Genomic DNA, 15819 nt, shown 5'->3' on the forward strand with positions numbered 1-15819 from the left:
CTAGGGTAATTTGGATACTAGTTACCAGATTTGTTAAGATGCAAATTGATGAGCTGCTCAATAAAAAGCTAAATAACTCAAAAACCTTCAAATTGCAGATTGTCTTAGAATATCTCTCTCTACATCATACTAAAAGTTATCTCAAAGGTGAAAAACCCCTTTAACGCTGCAATGCTTAACCCTTGTTATTAACACAGTAAATATTGTATCTCGAAGTAAAACAGACTCCTGTGCTTATATCCTTTCAGTACTTGAAGAAGTTACTTTAACACATCTCCTTGGTTTTACATTTTCCCGGATTTTACATCATTTTTTCCTGGTCCCCGGAAAAATGTAAAATGTGGTTCTACTGTATCCAGAAACCGATTATCTACAATTAGCGGAAGGTCACCTTTTAATGAAATGATTAACTTTTTCTCTGTAATAATACAACAGTATCTTTTACTTGATCCAAACTAAGATGTAATTAATCTTTACTGGAGGCAAAACCAGCCTATTGGGTTTATTTATGGTTTAGAAGATTTTCTAGTAGACTTAAGGTATGGAGATCCAAACTACAGAAAGATCCATTATCCTGAAAACCCCAGGTCCCGAGCATTCTGGATAACAGGTCCCATAGCTGTAGCACATTGCTTAGTTCTCCTCACAGACGTCAGCATCTATGTACAATAGTGATGCGGCAAGTCATTGGCACAGTTTCAGTTGTACAGAATGAAGTTGAGCTGCATCACTCCTGTACATTCCACGTGTCCCTTATTAAAGAGGGCTATTGGCAACACTATATAGATACAATGGAGCAGATCCTAAACCTTCACGCTTGTCCCAGTCTCTCTCTGAGTCTGAGATTAAATTCTCGCCGCTACCACTTACAACTAACAATTCAAGACTCGCTGCTTCCCTGCCGCTGTGGACGCCATTTTTTTCACGTCTACCGCACAACCTAACAGGTAGCAACAGAGAAAGCGTAATGACGTAAAGCGTTGGTTCTACGTTCTACGTAGACCTTTTTTCTGATACGCTGACCGCCCTGTGGTGAATACCACGCCCAGTTCCGTGTCCATGGTAACGCAATGTCGCGTCCAGAACCTGCGTAAGTGCCTTATAGCTGCTGCTGCTGCACGAGTGGCCGAACTTACTGGGATTCCTGTCAGGTAAAGGGGACTTTGAGTTTTTGCATATATGGAATAACAGATATGAGACCCATAGCTAGCCTTATGCCTGAGTTGTGTCTGTGAGTGTATATATATCTACTATATATATATATATATATATCTATATATATATATATAGATATAGATATATATATCTATCTATCTATCTATCTATCTATCTATCTATCTATCTATATATATATAAATTGTATCTTGGCTGCCATTTACTAACACAGTCACAAAGTAGAGCTATGTACCAGTACACATACACTTTATACGAATGTCCTGCACTTTTAACATTGCTTCATCTACTGTGAATGAGACTTAAAGGAAAACTATACCCCTCAAACAATGTAGGTCTCTATAAAAAGATATTGCATAAAACAGCTCATGTGTAAAACCCTGCTTCATGTAAATAAACCATTTTCATAACAATATACTTGTGTAGTAGTATGTGCCATTGGGTAATCCTAAATAGAATATTGCCATTTCAAAAAAATCAGATCCCCTGGGATCGTAGGATTCACGGTGCACACAAACAAACCAAACATGTTAGGTCACTTGAGCAAATTAAAAGACAGAGTTGTGTCTTTTGCTTCCACATTTCTTCCTACAGTTAGAGTCGTAGTATTTCTGGTCAGGTGATCTCTGAGACAGCACACAGACCATAACGAAATGGTGGTTCAAGGCAAGAGATGTAGGACAATATTTACTTAAATATAAATTCCAGTTTGATAAGATTCTTTAATAAGGAGCAGGCACTCAATGAAGGCAATCTTCTACCAGGCAATAGTTTATAGTGAAGAAAGTTTATTGTGTCCACAGCCTGACACGTTTCGTGTCATAAACAGTTAGGGGCAGATTGACCAAGGGTTGAAGTGAATTCAAGGGAATTTTCAAAGTAATACAATGCGAAATTCAAAGTAATTTTTTGGATACTTCGACCATAATTGTATGGTGTGTAGGCAGCCATCTCAGGTCATTTCGCCTGGTCATGTGCTTTCAGAAAGAGCCAGCACTTTAGGACGGAACTGCTTTCTGGCAGGCTGTTGTTTCTCCTGCTCAGTTTAACTGATGGAGTCACAGTGGGACCTGGATTTGTTACTATTGAGTGCTGTTCTTATATCAACCAGATAAAAGCTCCCTAGTAGATATAAGAACAGCACTCAATAGTAACAAATCCATTGTTCTGTTGTTATGCTTCTGGGGGGAGAAGGGAACGAAGGGGGTGATATCACTCCAACTTGCAGTGCAGCAGTAAAGAGTGACTGAAGTTTATCCGAGCACCAGTCACATGACTGAGGGCACATGGGAAACTGACTATGTCTAGCCCCATTTCTGATGTCAAAATTAAATATGAAAAAAATCAGTCTTCTGGAGCAGCACTATTAACTGATGCATTTTGGGGAAAAAAACATGTTTTCCCATGACAGTATCCCTTTAACTTTTAGTATGTTATAGAATGGCTAATTCTATGAACTTTTCAATAGGTCTTAATGTTTTCTTTCTAATTGTTTTTGAATTATTCGCCACCACCTTCTGACTCTCTCAAGCTTTCAAATGGGGGTCACTGTCCCCATCTAATAAAAACCAAATGCTCTGTAAGGATACACATTTATTGTTATTGCTACTGTTTATTACTCATATTCCGGTCTCTTATTCCACTGCATGGTTGCTGGGGTAATTCGGACATTAGCAACCAGATAATTGCAAACTGGACAGCTGCTAAATAAAAAGCTCAAACCCCACAAATAATAAACAATGAACATCAATTGCAAATTCTCTCAGCATATCACTATCTACATTATACTGAAAGTGAACAACCCATTTAATGTGTAGTCAGACCTCCCCAAGGGGGGCAAGTGGCAGTTCAAAAATCAGTTACCTCCATCCAAATGCTGCTCACAGAGGTACTGACTTTAATCCACTTTACATGGTGCACGGAGTAAAGGTAGCTTTAAAACTGGCATTGGATTTTGCATGATCCTCTAAAATTCCAGTGAAATTCTAGGAAAACACTGCATTGTGGGTAAAAAAACATAGCCGATTGCATGTGGATTTTTGGAGTAAAGTTTAGTGTCTTCTCTTTCACTTGTGTGAATTCAAACCAGTTTAAATTTAAGAGACAGACTCTATATCAGGGGTGTCCAAACTTTTTGCAACGAGGGCCAGATTTGGTGAGGTGAAAATGTGTGGGGGCCGACCATTCAGCCTGACATTCTTTGAACCATTAACATCATTTAAACAAGGAATTGCCTAGCCCAGGGGTGCCCAAAAGGTAGATCAGGATCTAACAGTAGACCTTTAGCTGGTGATCAGTAGATGTCAAGACACTGTCAACAATCTTGTCTAAAGCCCTTATTTAATGCTTTCCATTCAGATAATTATGTTAAGGTTACAAAGTAATAGTTGTTTGTTAAAGATAACAATAAACATTTTCTCATAAATCAATATTTAAGTAATATTTCCATGGAACAGAATGCTAACAATGCTTTCATGGATGTAGATCATAATGGGACAACATCACTAAAAGTAGACCTCGCATTAGTAAAGTATGGGCACTCCTGGCCGAGCCATAGCAGTAATATTTGGGCACATTAATGAAATGATCTGCCCCTTGGTCTATACTGCTGCCTGTGTGCTGAAGGTGTTAGTAATAGACACGTACTGGCACGTAGTTTACTATACTGGCACGTCAGTACATCTATTGTACCTTCAGCCCTAAAGAATTATGTGAAGCAGTGCGTCACTATATGCCAGTACGTGACTATTACTAAAATATTACGGCTATGGGACTCCTGATTGCACTGTGCTGGGGGGCCTCATTATTATTAATTTCATGATGGAGACTGAGGGCCGGTGTAAATTTAAAAATGGGCCGCATTTGGCCCCTGGGCCGCACTTTGGACATGCCTGCTCTATATATACAGTGTGTGCAGGGAATGTCACCTCAATGGCCATGTACAAACATATATTCTGTGCACCTATTCACATTCTGGGCCTTGCCCTTCTATAGATAACACTTTGCCTCTTTTTCTCATGGCCTGTGTGTAAATATACTTGCATCATCATTACTTTGATCTACCTCAGGTCTGGACCCAAAAAAAACCCCTGAGGCCCAAATACAGCTGCCCCTTCATTTGCTACAGTCTACAGATTGCCAGTCAGGGACTGGTTTTCCACAAAACTAATCTCTCCATGTTCTCTGCATTTGTATCCAGATCACATATCTTTATTTATCATCATGATAACTTTAACTTCACCAAATGGAAGAAAGGAAGTTGTAACTGTGAGGAGAACGGAATCTCTAGATGTTCATGGTATCATTAAGCACAAAACAACCACCACAGAAAGGATATTTGGGAGAGTCAATGTCATATATCTGCTGTAAGTATTTGTCTGGAAAACAGTTTATTATAGAGATATTTTAAATCCAGATTATTTTCCTGACGAAATATATATATTATATATATATATATATATATATATATATATATATATATATATATATATATATATATATATATATATAGCATTTCATCTCCGACACTAAGGGGGTTATTTATTAAAGTCTGAATGCCAAAAACTTGAAAAATTTGAGGTTTATTTTACTATAAAATCCAAATTTTTAGTGGAAAAAAAAAGAATTTGCCGGGATTTATTATACCTCGAGGATTGAAAAAGTCAGAATTTATTATACCTCGAGAATTGAAAAAGTCAGAATTTATTATACCTCAAGGATGGAAAAAGTCAGAATCCGAAAATTAGGGATGGACTAAATCCACTCTTTGGGATTTGGCCAAACCCCCGAATCCTTCATGAAAGATTCGGTTGAATACCGAATCTTAATCCTAATTTGCATATGCAAATTAGGGATGGGAATGGAAAAAGTGGAAAAAAATATTTGTACTTCCTTGTTTTGTGACAAAAATGTGCATGATTTCTCTTTCCACCTCTAATTTGCATATGCAAATGAGGATTCGGATTCAGTTCCGGCCAGGCCTGAGGATTCCAAACCCTGCTGAAAAGGCTGAATCCTAAATTCGGTGCATCCCTACCAAAATCTGTCATCTCAGACCTGCCGAGGTTGTATATAAGTAAATGGAGAAGTCCCGAAGATATCCTGATTTGCACAGAGTTTCATTCAATAATCCGAAGATTTCGTGGTTTTCTGGGCGTAAAATCTGAAAATTTTGTACGATACGATTTTTTTGATTTTTTTTTTTTCCTGCACAGGAAATTTTTGGAAAAATGTATTGATAAATAAAGGGAAAAACCCATGCGGATTTGGTCTGAGTAGTTTTTAGATATTTTTGGATTTTTTAATAAATAACCCCCTAAATGTTTTGGTATTTCTACCACCAAAGAGATATTACTCATGCTTGTGTCTGTTACCTACCCAAGGGATAATTTTTTTTAGTTTTCAAGATAGAAGCTTTTACACGGCTAGTATTATGACACAATAGCACCATCTGCTGGTCAGTTCTGCTGACTGGTCTTACGGTTGGGAGAAAATCTCAAGAGAAAGCGGAAAATCTGCTGATGTTGCTCTGCTTAGAAAATTATTTCTCTGCCAATGTGTTGCAAGATTATCCAAGTGCAATACGTATAGAACTGCTTATCTCGCTATCTGGACCAAGCACAACACATGATTTGTTGCTCTAATATTTAGACACCTCCTGCCTCTGTTTTGGTATTACTTAATTATATGATGAAGTTATTTTGTTTTTTTGCAGTGAGAAAGCAAACTTGGCTGTGACTGTCTATAGTGAAAAAAATGGTGTGCTGGCCAATGCTGTCCTCTTGGATTACCCAAACTGGGATGTTGTGGATCAGGATGAGTGGGAGGAAAAGCTGCCGAAACACTATAAGGAGCTATGTAATTGCACAGTGAGTATGACCTATTCTCTATTTACATGTATTGTGCCATCAATTTTTGCAGCTCAGTAATGACTTTTCTTTCATTTCCAGCCTCTGAACACGCTGTTTCTGCACCTTTTTGTGGCCAAAGATGAATATTCTGAGCAGTGTATTCAGGAGATCATACGGTAATGGTCCAAGGATGTTATTCTATTTCACACCAATCGTTTTATTGTTGTTTTATCTGTTGTGCGTGTATTACTTCTGCAATCCCTTTGACACATTCCAGTTGAATACACCTCTATCTTACCGTCACTAACATCCTATAATCCTCACTGCAGGGTGGTGTTCAATACAGTTCCATACCTGCACTTTATATGTCTTACAGCGCCACAGGATGAAGCACTTGGTAAGTTCATACAGATATTATTTTAGGTTTTTCTGAAAGCACAGATATTTGACAAAAATACTGGACTAAAACTGCTGAGCTGCCACACTTATTCTTGTAAAACTACAATACCCAGGCTGCATGCTGGATTGGCATAGATGTTGGAAGCTGAAATACTACAGGTTTGCTAGTGCTTGGGTTTCCATTTACTAGTGCAACAGAGTTGTACAATGACTTGCCCCCCCCAATATTAACATAAAAAAACTTGTTTGTATATTAAACTTTGATCACTTCTGTAAGTGTGGATTCTATAGTGCAAATATATGTTTCTGTCACAACTGCCTACCAAATCTGTTTTTTTTTGCTGTTATGCAATAACACAACATAAATTGTCTAACAAATAATTAGTGATGTCATATTAACATGACCAGTGTCCATTAGTGAGTAAACATGGACTTTGAGTTAATTTAAGAACTAAAAAAATTGCAGGTTCACCATGGGCCTCATACCTGTTGGCCCAGCTCTGTATGAAGTTGTCTTTCATTTTGTATTCATAGGTCTGGCTTTAGAGTCAGTGTTTCAGCCAACAAAAACCGCGTCTGATTCGGCACTCGCAAATCAGTATTCTCTATACGTGTGCCATAGGCACAACCATTGCCCACAGCTGTATGTCCGGAAAGCAAGGTAACTTAACTTATTTCAGTCGGTTTTATTAATGAAATGAGGAATAAGTACTTCTTTACAAAGACAAACAAACGAAAAATGACAGCTATAACCCTACCACATAGGATGACAACAGGAAAATATTCTTTTTAAAGGTGATATAGTTGTGGATTGTTGTGGATCGCCTGAGACAAGGACAGATTTTACCAAAGAGTGTGCAGGATAAAGGGAAGATCAGAACTGTTAGGATGCAGTTGGGAATTGCTGCTGTAGATCTGGTGGCTCCAAATGCCTTCTTACCAGACAGTGAGCTGTACCCTATAGATTTATTAAGGGTCAAATAGTAAATTTTAATAATCAAATAGTTTTTTGGTGATTCGTATTTTAATCCCCCAATTCGAATGTAAATTTGAATCTGATATTTATTACACCTCAACGATGAAAACAGTTCTAAATCAAATATTCGCCACCTAAAACCTGCCGAGTTCATTTGCAAATCAATGGCAGAGGTCTGAGTTTTTTTCGGGGGATAATTTGATTCAAATTCAATTCGAATTTTCGGGTCGGGACTATTCGATCGAATATAAGACGTTCAATTTCTTCTTAAATAACCTCCCATTCGAGTTGTGAGTATATTCAAATTTATTAGATTACAAAAAAATTCACATACATTTGAAATTTGACCTGTGATAAATCTGCCCACTAGTCTTTACTGCACCTTCTCATATATCAGGATTGCCTATTCATTATTGCCAATCTGGGCCCCATAAACTTCCTGCTCCCTTGCCCTTTTTATATATTAACACAGACTGATTGCGTGAAAAAAACTAAGGGGGTTATTGACTAAATCCCCAATGCCAAAAACCTGAAAAATGTGTGGTTTTTTAGTATAAAATCAGAATTTTAAGTGGAAAAAACACACAAATTTTTCGGGATTTATTATACCCCGAGGATGGAAAAAGTCTGAATCCGAAAAACCCAGCATCGCAGACGAGCCGAGGTTACATATATGAACCTCATATATATAGAAGTCCCAAAGATGTTTTGATCTGCGTTGGGTTTCGAACAATAACCCGAAGATTTTGGGCAAAAATCAGAGTTTTCAGGTGGAAAATCCAAATAAAATTGTACGATTCGTATTTTTCACAATTTTTTCATTTATTTCCTGCCACAACATTTTTGGAAAAAAACGGTGCGGATTTGGTCAGTTTGGTGAGTTTTTTTCAGAAAAAATTGAGATAAATTCGGACTTTGATAAATAACCCCATAAGAGCTGTAGCTTCTTTTTTTTAATGATCTTTCTCTCTTGTTTCTTCACTAGCTGGAACACACAAAATAGTTTTTTTTTCTACAAAACAAAACAAAATTATAAAAAGGACTAATGGTTAAAAAACAGTCTGTATTTTTACTTTAATCACCAATCTGCTGCAGAATGTTGATTTCATGTGTACAGTGGTACATATAACTGCATCACTGATCAATGGAGAAACATTTCGGTAGTTCTGCCACCAGAGGTCACTAAAGTTTTAAAAATGTCTGTATTATGCTAATATCAAGCACCAGAATAAAATGCTACCTGGTATATATACATATATGAAAAGAGAAGTAGCTGTTTTGCATACCAAGTGCAATCCAAAAAAATCACCTATGTAGCACAGTAGTTCTCCAACCCATCCTGTAAACACAATAATCATGTAATCTCAGTGTGATAATGTTTACATGCACTTTGCAACAACATTCATACCATCAAATTAATCTTATCTCTCACGATAGTAAATGGCACACAAGTTGAGGTGCACAAAATTTGGGGGGTGACTACTGTAACACTGCAGTTCTGGGGTGACCGCAGCATTGTGGGTAAAAACAGTGAGTTGTATGTGTATTTGTGCTTTGCACAATGCATTGGGTTAGTAAATAAGTCCTTACTGTATGTATATTTTTACCTTGATAGATAGTTGTGAATTATTGTAGAAATTACATTTTATTACCTTCTTCTAGAGTGGAAGACCATGATGATCTGATACCTATTTTCATGCGTCACAATGACACCCTTAAAGCTACATATGGAGAATTCTTCCTTGCAGAACTGATTGAAGCTCAGGATGAACAGAACCACGCTATTGTTTGTGAGGTGAGTTCTCTTTAAGGAAGAACAAAAGATAGAATTCATTTTAGGTGCTCTCTAGTGATTCTAGTTGCTTACGTCCTATCCTTGGCTGCTCTTCCTCATAAAATGCACCAGCATGGGGTTCTTTTCTTCAGTGTGCTGCATCTCCATATTCTTCCATTGACCCAGGCATTCCCTGTGCCTACTGAAGCTGGGTGCATGTGCAGTACAGAACTTAGCAAAAAAAGAGCTGTACTTCACATGGGCCCACTTTTAATGGCATAAAGGATGCAAGGGACACATGAACACTATTATCACCCAGTGATTCTAACTTTCATTCTATTTCAACCCTCATTATTAGGGCTAACATTACCCATAGATCCATGTCTTAGCAGACTCTGTTTTAGAACGGTTTTGCAATCTATTTTGATTATTTTGAACTAGGGATGCACCGAATCCACTATTTTGGATTAGGCTGAACCCCCGAATCCTTTGCCAAAGATTCGGCCGAATACCGAACCGAATCAGAAGTGGGAAGTGGAAAACATTTTTTACTTCCTTGTTTTGTGACAAAAAGTCACGCGATTTCCCTCCCTGCCCCATATGCAAATTAGGATTCGGTTTGGTCGGCCAGAAGGCCCTGTACTTAACATAAGCTTTTGATGGAATGTTAACTTAAAGGTTCCTATGCAAATAATCATTCACCATGTTAAAAGCACACAAATCTATGGCATTCAACGGAACACCCATGGTGATCCATATGATGTCCCAATTAAAAGAGAACTAAACTCTACAAATCAATATGGCAAAAAATGCCATATTTTATATTGCACCAGCCTAAAGTTTCAGCTTCTCAATAGCAGCAATTTTAAAGCTGGATTTTAAACTTGTCACAGGGGGTCACCATCTTGGAAAGTGTTTGCGAAGTGGGCTCTGAGCAGCTGTTGAGAAGCTAAGCTTAGGGGTCGTCGCAAATTGTCAAGCAGAAAATCAAGAAGAAAATGAAGTTTGTCTGTAATATAAGCTGATGCCACAGGGCTGATTATTACATTCTGAAGCTAGTTGCACTGGTTTCTGTGCTGCCATGTAGTAATTATCTGTATTAATTACTAATCAGCCTTATATTGTGACCTTTCTATTCAGCCTTATATTGTGACCTTTCTATTCTTTGTGTCCTGTATATTGTGAGTGGGTCCCTAAGTTCAGTAAGTGACAGCAGCACAGAGCATGTGCAGTGAATCAGCAGAAAATAAGATGAGGAGCTACTGGGGCATCTTTGGAGACACAGATCTTTACTGCTAAAGGGTTGTTGTTGCATTGGGCTGGTGCAGAAGCCTAAAACAAAATGTACAATATTTCTAGCCTACTTTTTTAGTTAGGCTTTAGTTCTCCTTTAAACCATGTGCATATATTAGAGTGTGTATTAAATCCAGTACAACAGATAAACCACAGTATTTTCATGTCTTACGTTGTAATTAGAAAACATTTAAGCAATTCATACAACTTTTGCCCCTTCACTGGCATAGCATTAATAAGAGCAAGTGCTGGAAACGGAATACTTTAGTGAGTGTGATAGTGATATGGCACTGCAGCTTAGGACGATTAGCACAGAGGCTTATAATATATTATTATTACAGACTGTAATAGCCATATGTATATTGCATGTTGTTTTAGAGCTAATTAAAACTGACAATCAGCCATTACTGTAATAGCATACTGCAAACAGCAAAGCAATTAATAACAGATTCCTGTCACGCGTTGTATGCCCTAGAATAGCCAGTGACAGGCCATAAGAGTAGAGCCTCACCAGAACTGCTGTAGATTGGATAGACAACTCCAACCCAAGACTCACGCCAATTTTCCCTGCCGAGAATGAAGCTGGCAAGTGGTCTTTGCACATATGGTAGATGGATTGGTTAATCAGCCTCTGCTGGGCACTGGCCCCAAAATTAGAGAGCAGCCAGAGAACTGCAACGCCTCAGCTTTTGTTCATACACTCAACAAGGACAGGAACAATCACTCGAGCTTTGGAAGAGCACAAAACGAGTCTGTTTATTTTGGATCCTTCCCTTACTGCCTTTGTACAACAGCTGTGTGAGCGGAGGCTACTTTAGAAAAAAAACATCTCTTATTTTAGTTCCAAAATAAAAATTACAGTTTCCATATTAAAGCAATTCCTGCTTCAGCTTTTATGTTTTCCCTTTTATTTTCCTTATCTTTAAAACCTAGCATCCATTTGTGCAGATTAGCACTACAAAATTTTAGATGAGCAGAAATATTAATATTTTTTATGCTGTTTTTTTTTATTTTATTTTTTTTTGATCCATTAAAAAAAAAAAAACTTGTTAGGGTCCATTTAATAGGAACAGCTACAGGGCTGATCTCTGATCTTAGAGCCCCATGCACTTAAAGAAACAGTAACACCAAAAAATTAAAGTGTTTTGAAGTAATGAAAATATATTGTACTGTTGCCCTGCCCTAGTACAACTGGTGTGTTTGCTTCAGAAACTCTACTATAGTTTATATAAACAAGCTGCTGTGTAGCTGTGGGGGCAGCCATTCAAAGCTGAAAAAGAGAAAAGGCACAGGATACACAGCAGATATCAGATAAGCTCTGTAGTATACAATGGAATTCTTCAGAACTTATCTGTTATCTATTTTGTATCCTGTGCTTGGATGGCTGCCCCCGTAGCTGCACAGCAGCTTGTTTATATAAACTACCTTGTCCCCCCCCCCATCACTCTCCAGCTTGCACAGTCTGAGTGACCCACAAGCCAGGGGCATTCCAAGGGTGTATTATTTAGACCCCAAATATCTTGCCTGTCTGTAGATGCAGCACATCATTTACATTGGAGCAAAGCCTAACAACAGGGTGGTTCATGCCATTCAACTATTAGGTGCATTTAATTACCAGGAAGGTTTTGCAAAATTTTTTGTTAAAAAATATGTATCTTTTTTTCAGGATAAGGGCAAGGCTGTGGGCTTTATGAGTGTGAGTTCTGAGATTAATGCCAGGCTGCTACAAGACTGCTTTGACTTGGGGCCTTTTCATGGACTCTGCAAGCCAAATCCTGATGATATTTTATATGCAGACGAGAAGACAAATTCTCAGAAAGGTATGGCTGCTTTATCTTACTAATCCATGAAAAATCATGTAACCATACTTTATATACAAATAATCAGGATAACCAAACTACACATTTTGGGGCAGATATATTAAGGGTCGAATTGCGGGTTCATGGGAGTTTGTAAAAACTCCTATAAACTTCCATGAACTCGAAATTCGGAAAAAAAACAGCCAATCCAAATGTTTAAAAAAAAAAAAAGCACATTTTTCAAATTCGGGTGAATAGGATCGACCCACAAACTCTGATCAAATTCGAATCAAATACAATTTGAGTTTTTACACCAAAAAAATTCAATTTTCAGGAAGGCTGCAAACAACTCCAAATTGATCCCAGGACGTCCCCCATAGGCTAAAACAGGTTTTCGGCGGGTTTAAGGTGGCGAATAGTCAAATTCGAATTCTTAAAGGGCCAGTACATGATAAATTTGGAAAATCTAATTTTATCTATTCCCTAGTTGAATTCCATAAAAAAACTCAAAAATTTGAATTCGGAAATTCTAATTTTTACTTCGACCCTTAATAAATCTGCCCCTTAGAGGCACATTTATCATTGGTCAAATTTCGAAATTATGTGAGAAAACTCCCATGAATTCAAAATTTGACCAATAGAACTTTACTGTGTTTTTCCAGAAAAATTAGAGGGTTGAATTTTTAGAGATTATTCCACCGAAGCTGCAAAAAGCTTGAATTCTGAAAATACCACAACTAAAACCTGTTAAGATCATGTAGAATGGCAGAGGTCCTTTGAACCATTTTAAGATGTTTTTAGCCTTCGTGATATTCTGTTTTTTTCAGAGTTTTGCACTCAAACGTGATCAGTTCAGGTTATTTGAGTTTTTTTCTCCAATAACTCAATCACTCGATGAGTATTTGAGTTTCCCCCCAGGATTGCATTCATTTGAGTTTTTTACATTCAAGTGTTTTCATAAATAAGCAAACATTTGAGTTGTGAGTTTATTCAAATTAGAAAAAAAACCTCACAAACCTAACAAACTCGAAAATACCCCCCTAAGAGTGACATCACAGGGTTCACCTCCCCAACTCCAATGCAAGGTATAGGTAAAAGAGCTGTGTTAGATAGTGCTACTCTGTGTGAAATTGTCACATTTGTGGCTCCAGCCTTACACTCTTGTACCATAATCTCACACATACCCTCACCATAGCACACCTCACACACCAGAATCTTTAAAGGGATACTGTCATGGGAAAAATGTTTTTTTTCAAAACACATCAGTTAATAGTGCTGCTCCAGCCTAATTCTGCACTGAAATTCATGCAACTGATTTTTTTAATATTTAATTTTGAAATCTGACATGGGGCTAGACATATTGTCAGTTTCCCAGCTGCCCCCAGTCATGTGACTTGTGCTCTGATAAACCTCAAGGTAATGTGTTATATCTACCACTCTCCCACTACTCCTCTTTCACTGCAATGGTGGTGCTGGTCCTCTTTCGGCCCGATCCGGGAAATCTGACCTGGGGCTAGACATATTGTCAGTTTCCCAGCTGCCCCCAGTCATGTGACTTGTGCTCTGATAAACCTCAAGGTAATGTGTTATATCTACCACTCTCCCTCTACTCCTCTTTCACTGCAATAGTGGTGCTGGTCCTCCGTCGACCCGGCAAGGTCCCCTAGCAACAGTAGTAAATACACGGATCTGCAACACACTATTATCTGCAGTCGGGACATGGCCCCTCTTTTTATTATTACACCACCAATAAGATGTTATTGGTGGTATAATAATAAAAAGAGGGGCCACGTCCCAGACTGCAGATAATAGTGTATGTGAGGATCCGTGAATTTACTACTGATAAACTTCAGTCACTCTTTACTGCTGTACTGCAAGTTGGAGTGATATCACCCCTCCCTTTCCCCCTAGCAGCCTTACAGTGGGAAGGTAACCAGATAGAAGCTGCTTAATACAAGATAACAGCTCCCTGGTAGATCTAAGAACAGCACTCAACAGTAAAATCCAGGTCCCACTGCAACACATTCAGTTACATTGAGTAGGAGAAACAACAGTCTGCCACAAAGCAGTTCCATCCTAAAGTGCTGGCTCTTCCTGAAAGCACATGACCAGGCAAAATGACCTGAAATGGCTGCCTACACACCAATATAACAACTAAAAAAAATACACTTGCTGGTTCAGGAATGAAATTGTATATGGTAGAGTGAATTATTTGCAGTGTCATTTAGAAATAAAAACATCATAAAAAATCATGACAGAATCCCTTTAATTAATCCCCTTTTCTAATAGTAATGGCAATTACTCTGACAGACTATGGAAGGAGAGGGTATCACAGCCGTAATCACTCATGTATTTCACTGTAGTTTTATGCCACTGTCACTCCATCTTTAGAATAATTTGCTGTAAAGCTCATAGTATGAACTTTGGGTCAAGCGCATAAAGAAGCTTTATACAATTCAAAAATACGTAGTGCATCTGTTATAAACAATATTTGAAGACTTGGCTAGCTGACCTCTTTGTAGGTGGCAAGGGAATGGTAACATTCCATATGGCATTGAATCTTTCTTAAACATTAAAGGAAAGAAGTCTGCAGAGTAGCCCACAAAAAACATGGCATGTTTTGCAACAACATAAAAGTAAAAAAGACATATAGATGATATATAGTGATGAGTGACTCTGTCCTGAAACGGCAAAAAAATTGCGAAATGCAAAAAAATTTTTTACGCACACAACAATTTTTGTTTCTCATAATGCATTAAATCAATGGCTGTTTTTTTTTTAGGGTGACTTTTTTGTCCTAATGCATTAAAGTCAATGGGCGTTTTTTATTATGGCGACTTTTTTTGTCCTAATGCATTAAAGTCAATGGGTGTTTTTTCTTATGGCCACTTTTTTGTCCTAACGCATTACAGTTAATGGGCTTTTTTTTCTTATGGCGCCTATTTTGTCCTAATGCATTAAAGTCAATGGCCGTTTTTTCGTATGGTGATTTTTTTTGTCCAAATGCATTAAAGTCAACGGGCGTTTTTTTCTTATAAGCAACTTTTTTGTCCTAATGCATTAAATTGAATAGCCGTTTTTTCTTATGCCGATTTTTTTGTCCAAATTCATTAAAGTCAATGGGCATTTTTCTCTACGAATTTTCCCGCATTGAATTTTTGCCACAGTTTTGTAAAAATTCACACGTGGCAAAAATCTGAATTTTCAAGGCTGGCGAATAAATTTGCTCATCACTAATGATATGTGTGGCATGCAGGCATACCATTGTTAAAGCATCACCAATGGAAAATGAGTGGCAACAAACCTGGATAGGCTCAGATATAAAGGCAAGTTGGTAGCACTTTTATTGATGCTAATGAGTTTATAATGTGTTTGTTTTGCACACTGTCTAGCTACTGATCTTCCCCAAAGGAATTCTAAGGCAGTAATGAATATTAGCGCAATCAGTTGTGAAACCAAAGGATTTGCATGCTATACCACGGCCTGCACTTCACCGTGTGCACAAATGAAACAACAAAAATTATCATGAGAATTCTTTTCATTACACTGGAAAGG

At 37.8% G+C, this 15819-nt stretch overlaps 1 protein-coding gene across 2 annotated transcripts in view; it reads left to right on the top strand.

Annotated features, from left to right (window-relative positions):
* The first annotated feature begins 1017 nt into the window (after positions 1–1017).
* LOC108716634 (cilia- and flagella-associated protein 61) overlaps positions 1018–15819 on the top strand; it is a 156078-nt gene continuing 141276 nt past the window's right edge. Inside the window, exons 1-8 of one of the 2 annotated variants that reach the window (XM_018262905.2) lie at positions 1018–1151; positions 4373–4538; positions 5888–6041; positions 6123–6199; positions 6353–6420; positions 6957–7083; positions 9061–9193; positions 12132–12285. In XM_018262905.2, coding sequence (XP_018118394.1) covers positions 4396–4538; positions 5888–6041; positions 6123–6199; positions 6353–6420; positions 6957–7083; positions 9061–9193; positions 12132–12285 — 856 coding nt within the window. In that variant the 5' untranslated portion in view covers positions 1018–1151; positions 4373–4395. The remainder of the gene's footprint in view (positions 1152–4372; positions 4539–5887; positions 6042–6122; positions 6200–6352; positions 6421–6956; positions 7084–9060; positions 9194–12131; positions 12286–15819) is intronic. The other variant, XM_018262907.2, reaches the window with a different exon arrangement.

The sequence above is a fragment of the Xenopus laevis genome, chromosome 5L (genome assembly GCF_017654675.1).
Source record: "Xenopus laevis strain J_2021 chromosome 5L, Xenopus_laevis_v10.1, whole genome shotgun sequence".
NCBI classification, from domain to species: Eukaryota; Metazoa; Chordata; class Amphibia; order Anura; family Pipidae; genus Xenopus; species Xenopus laevis.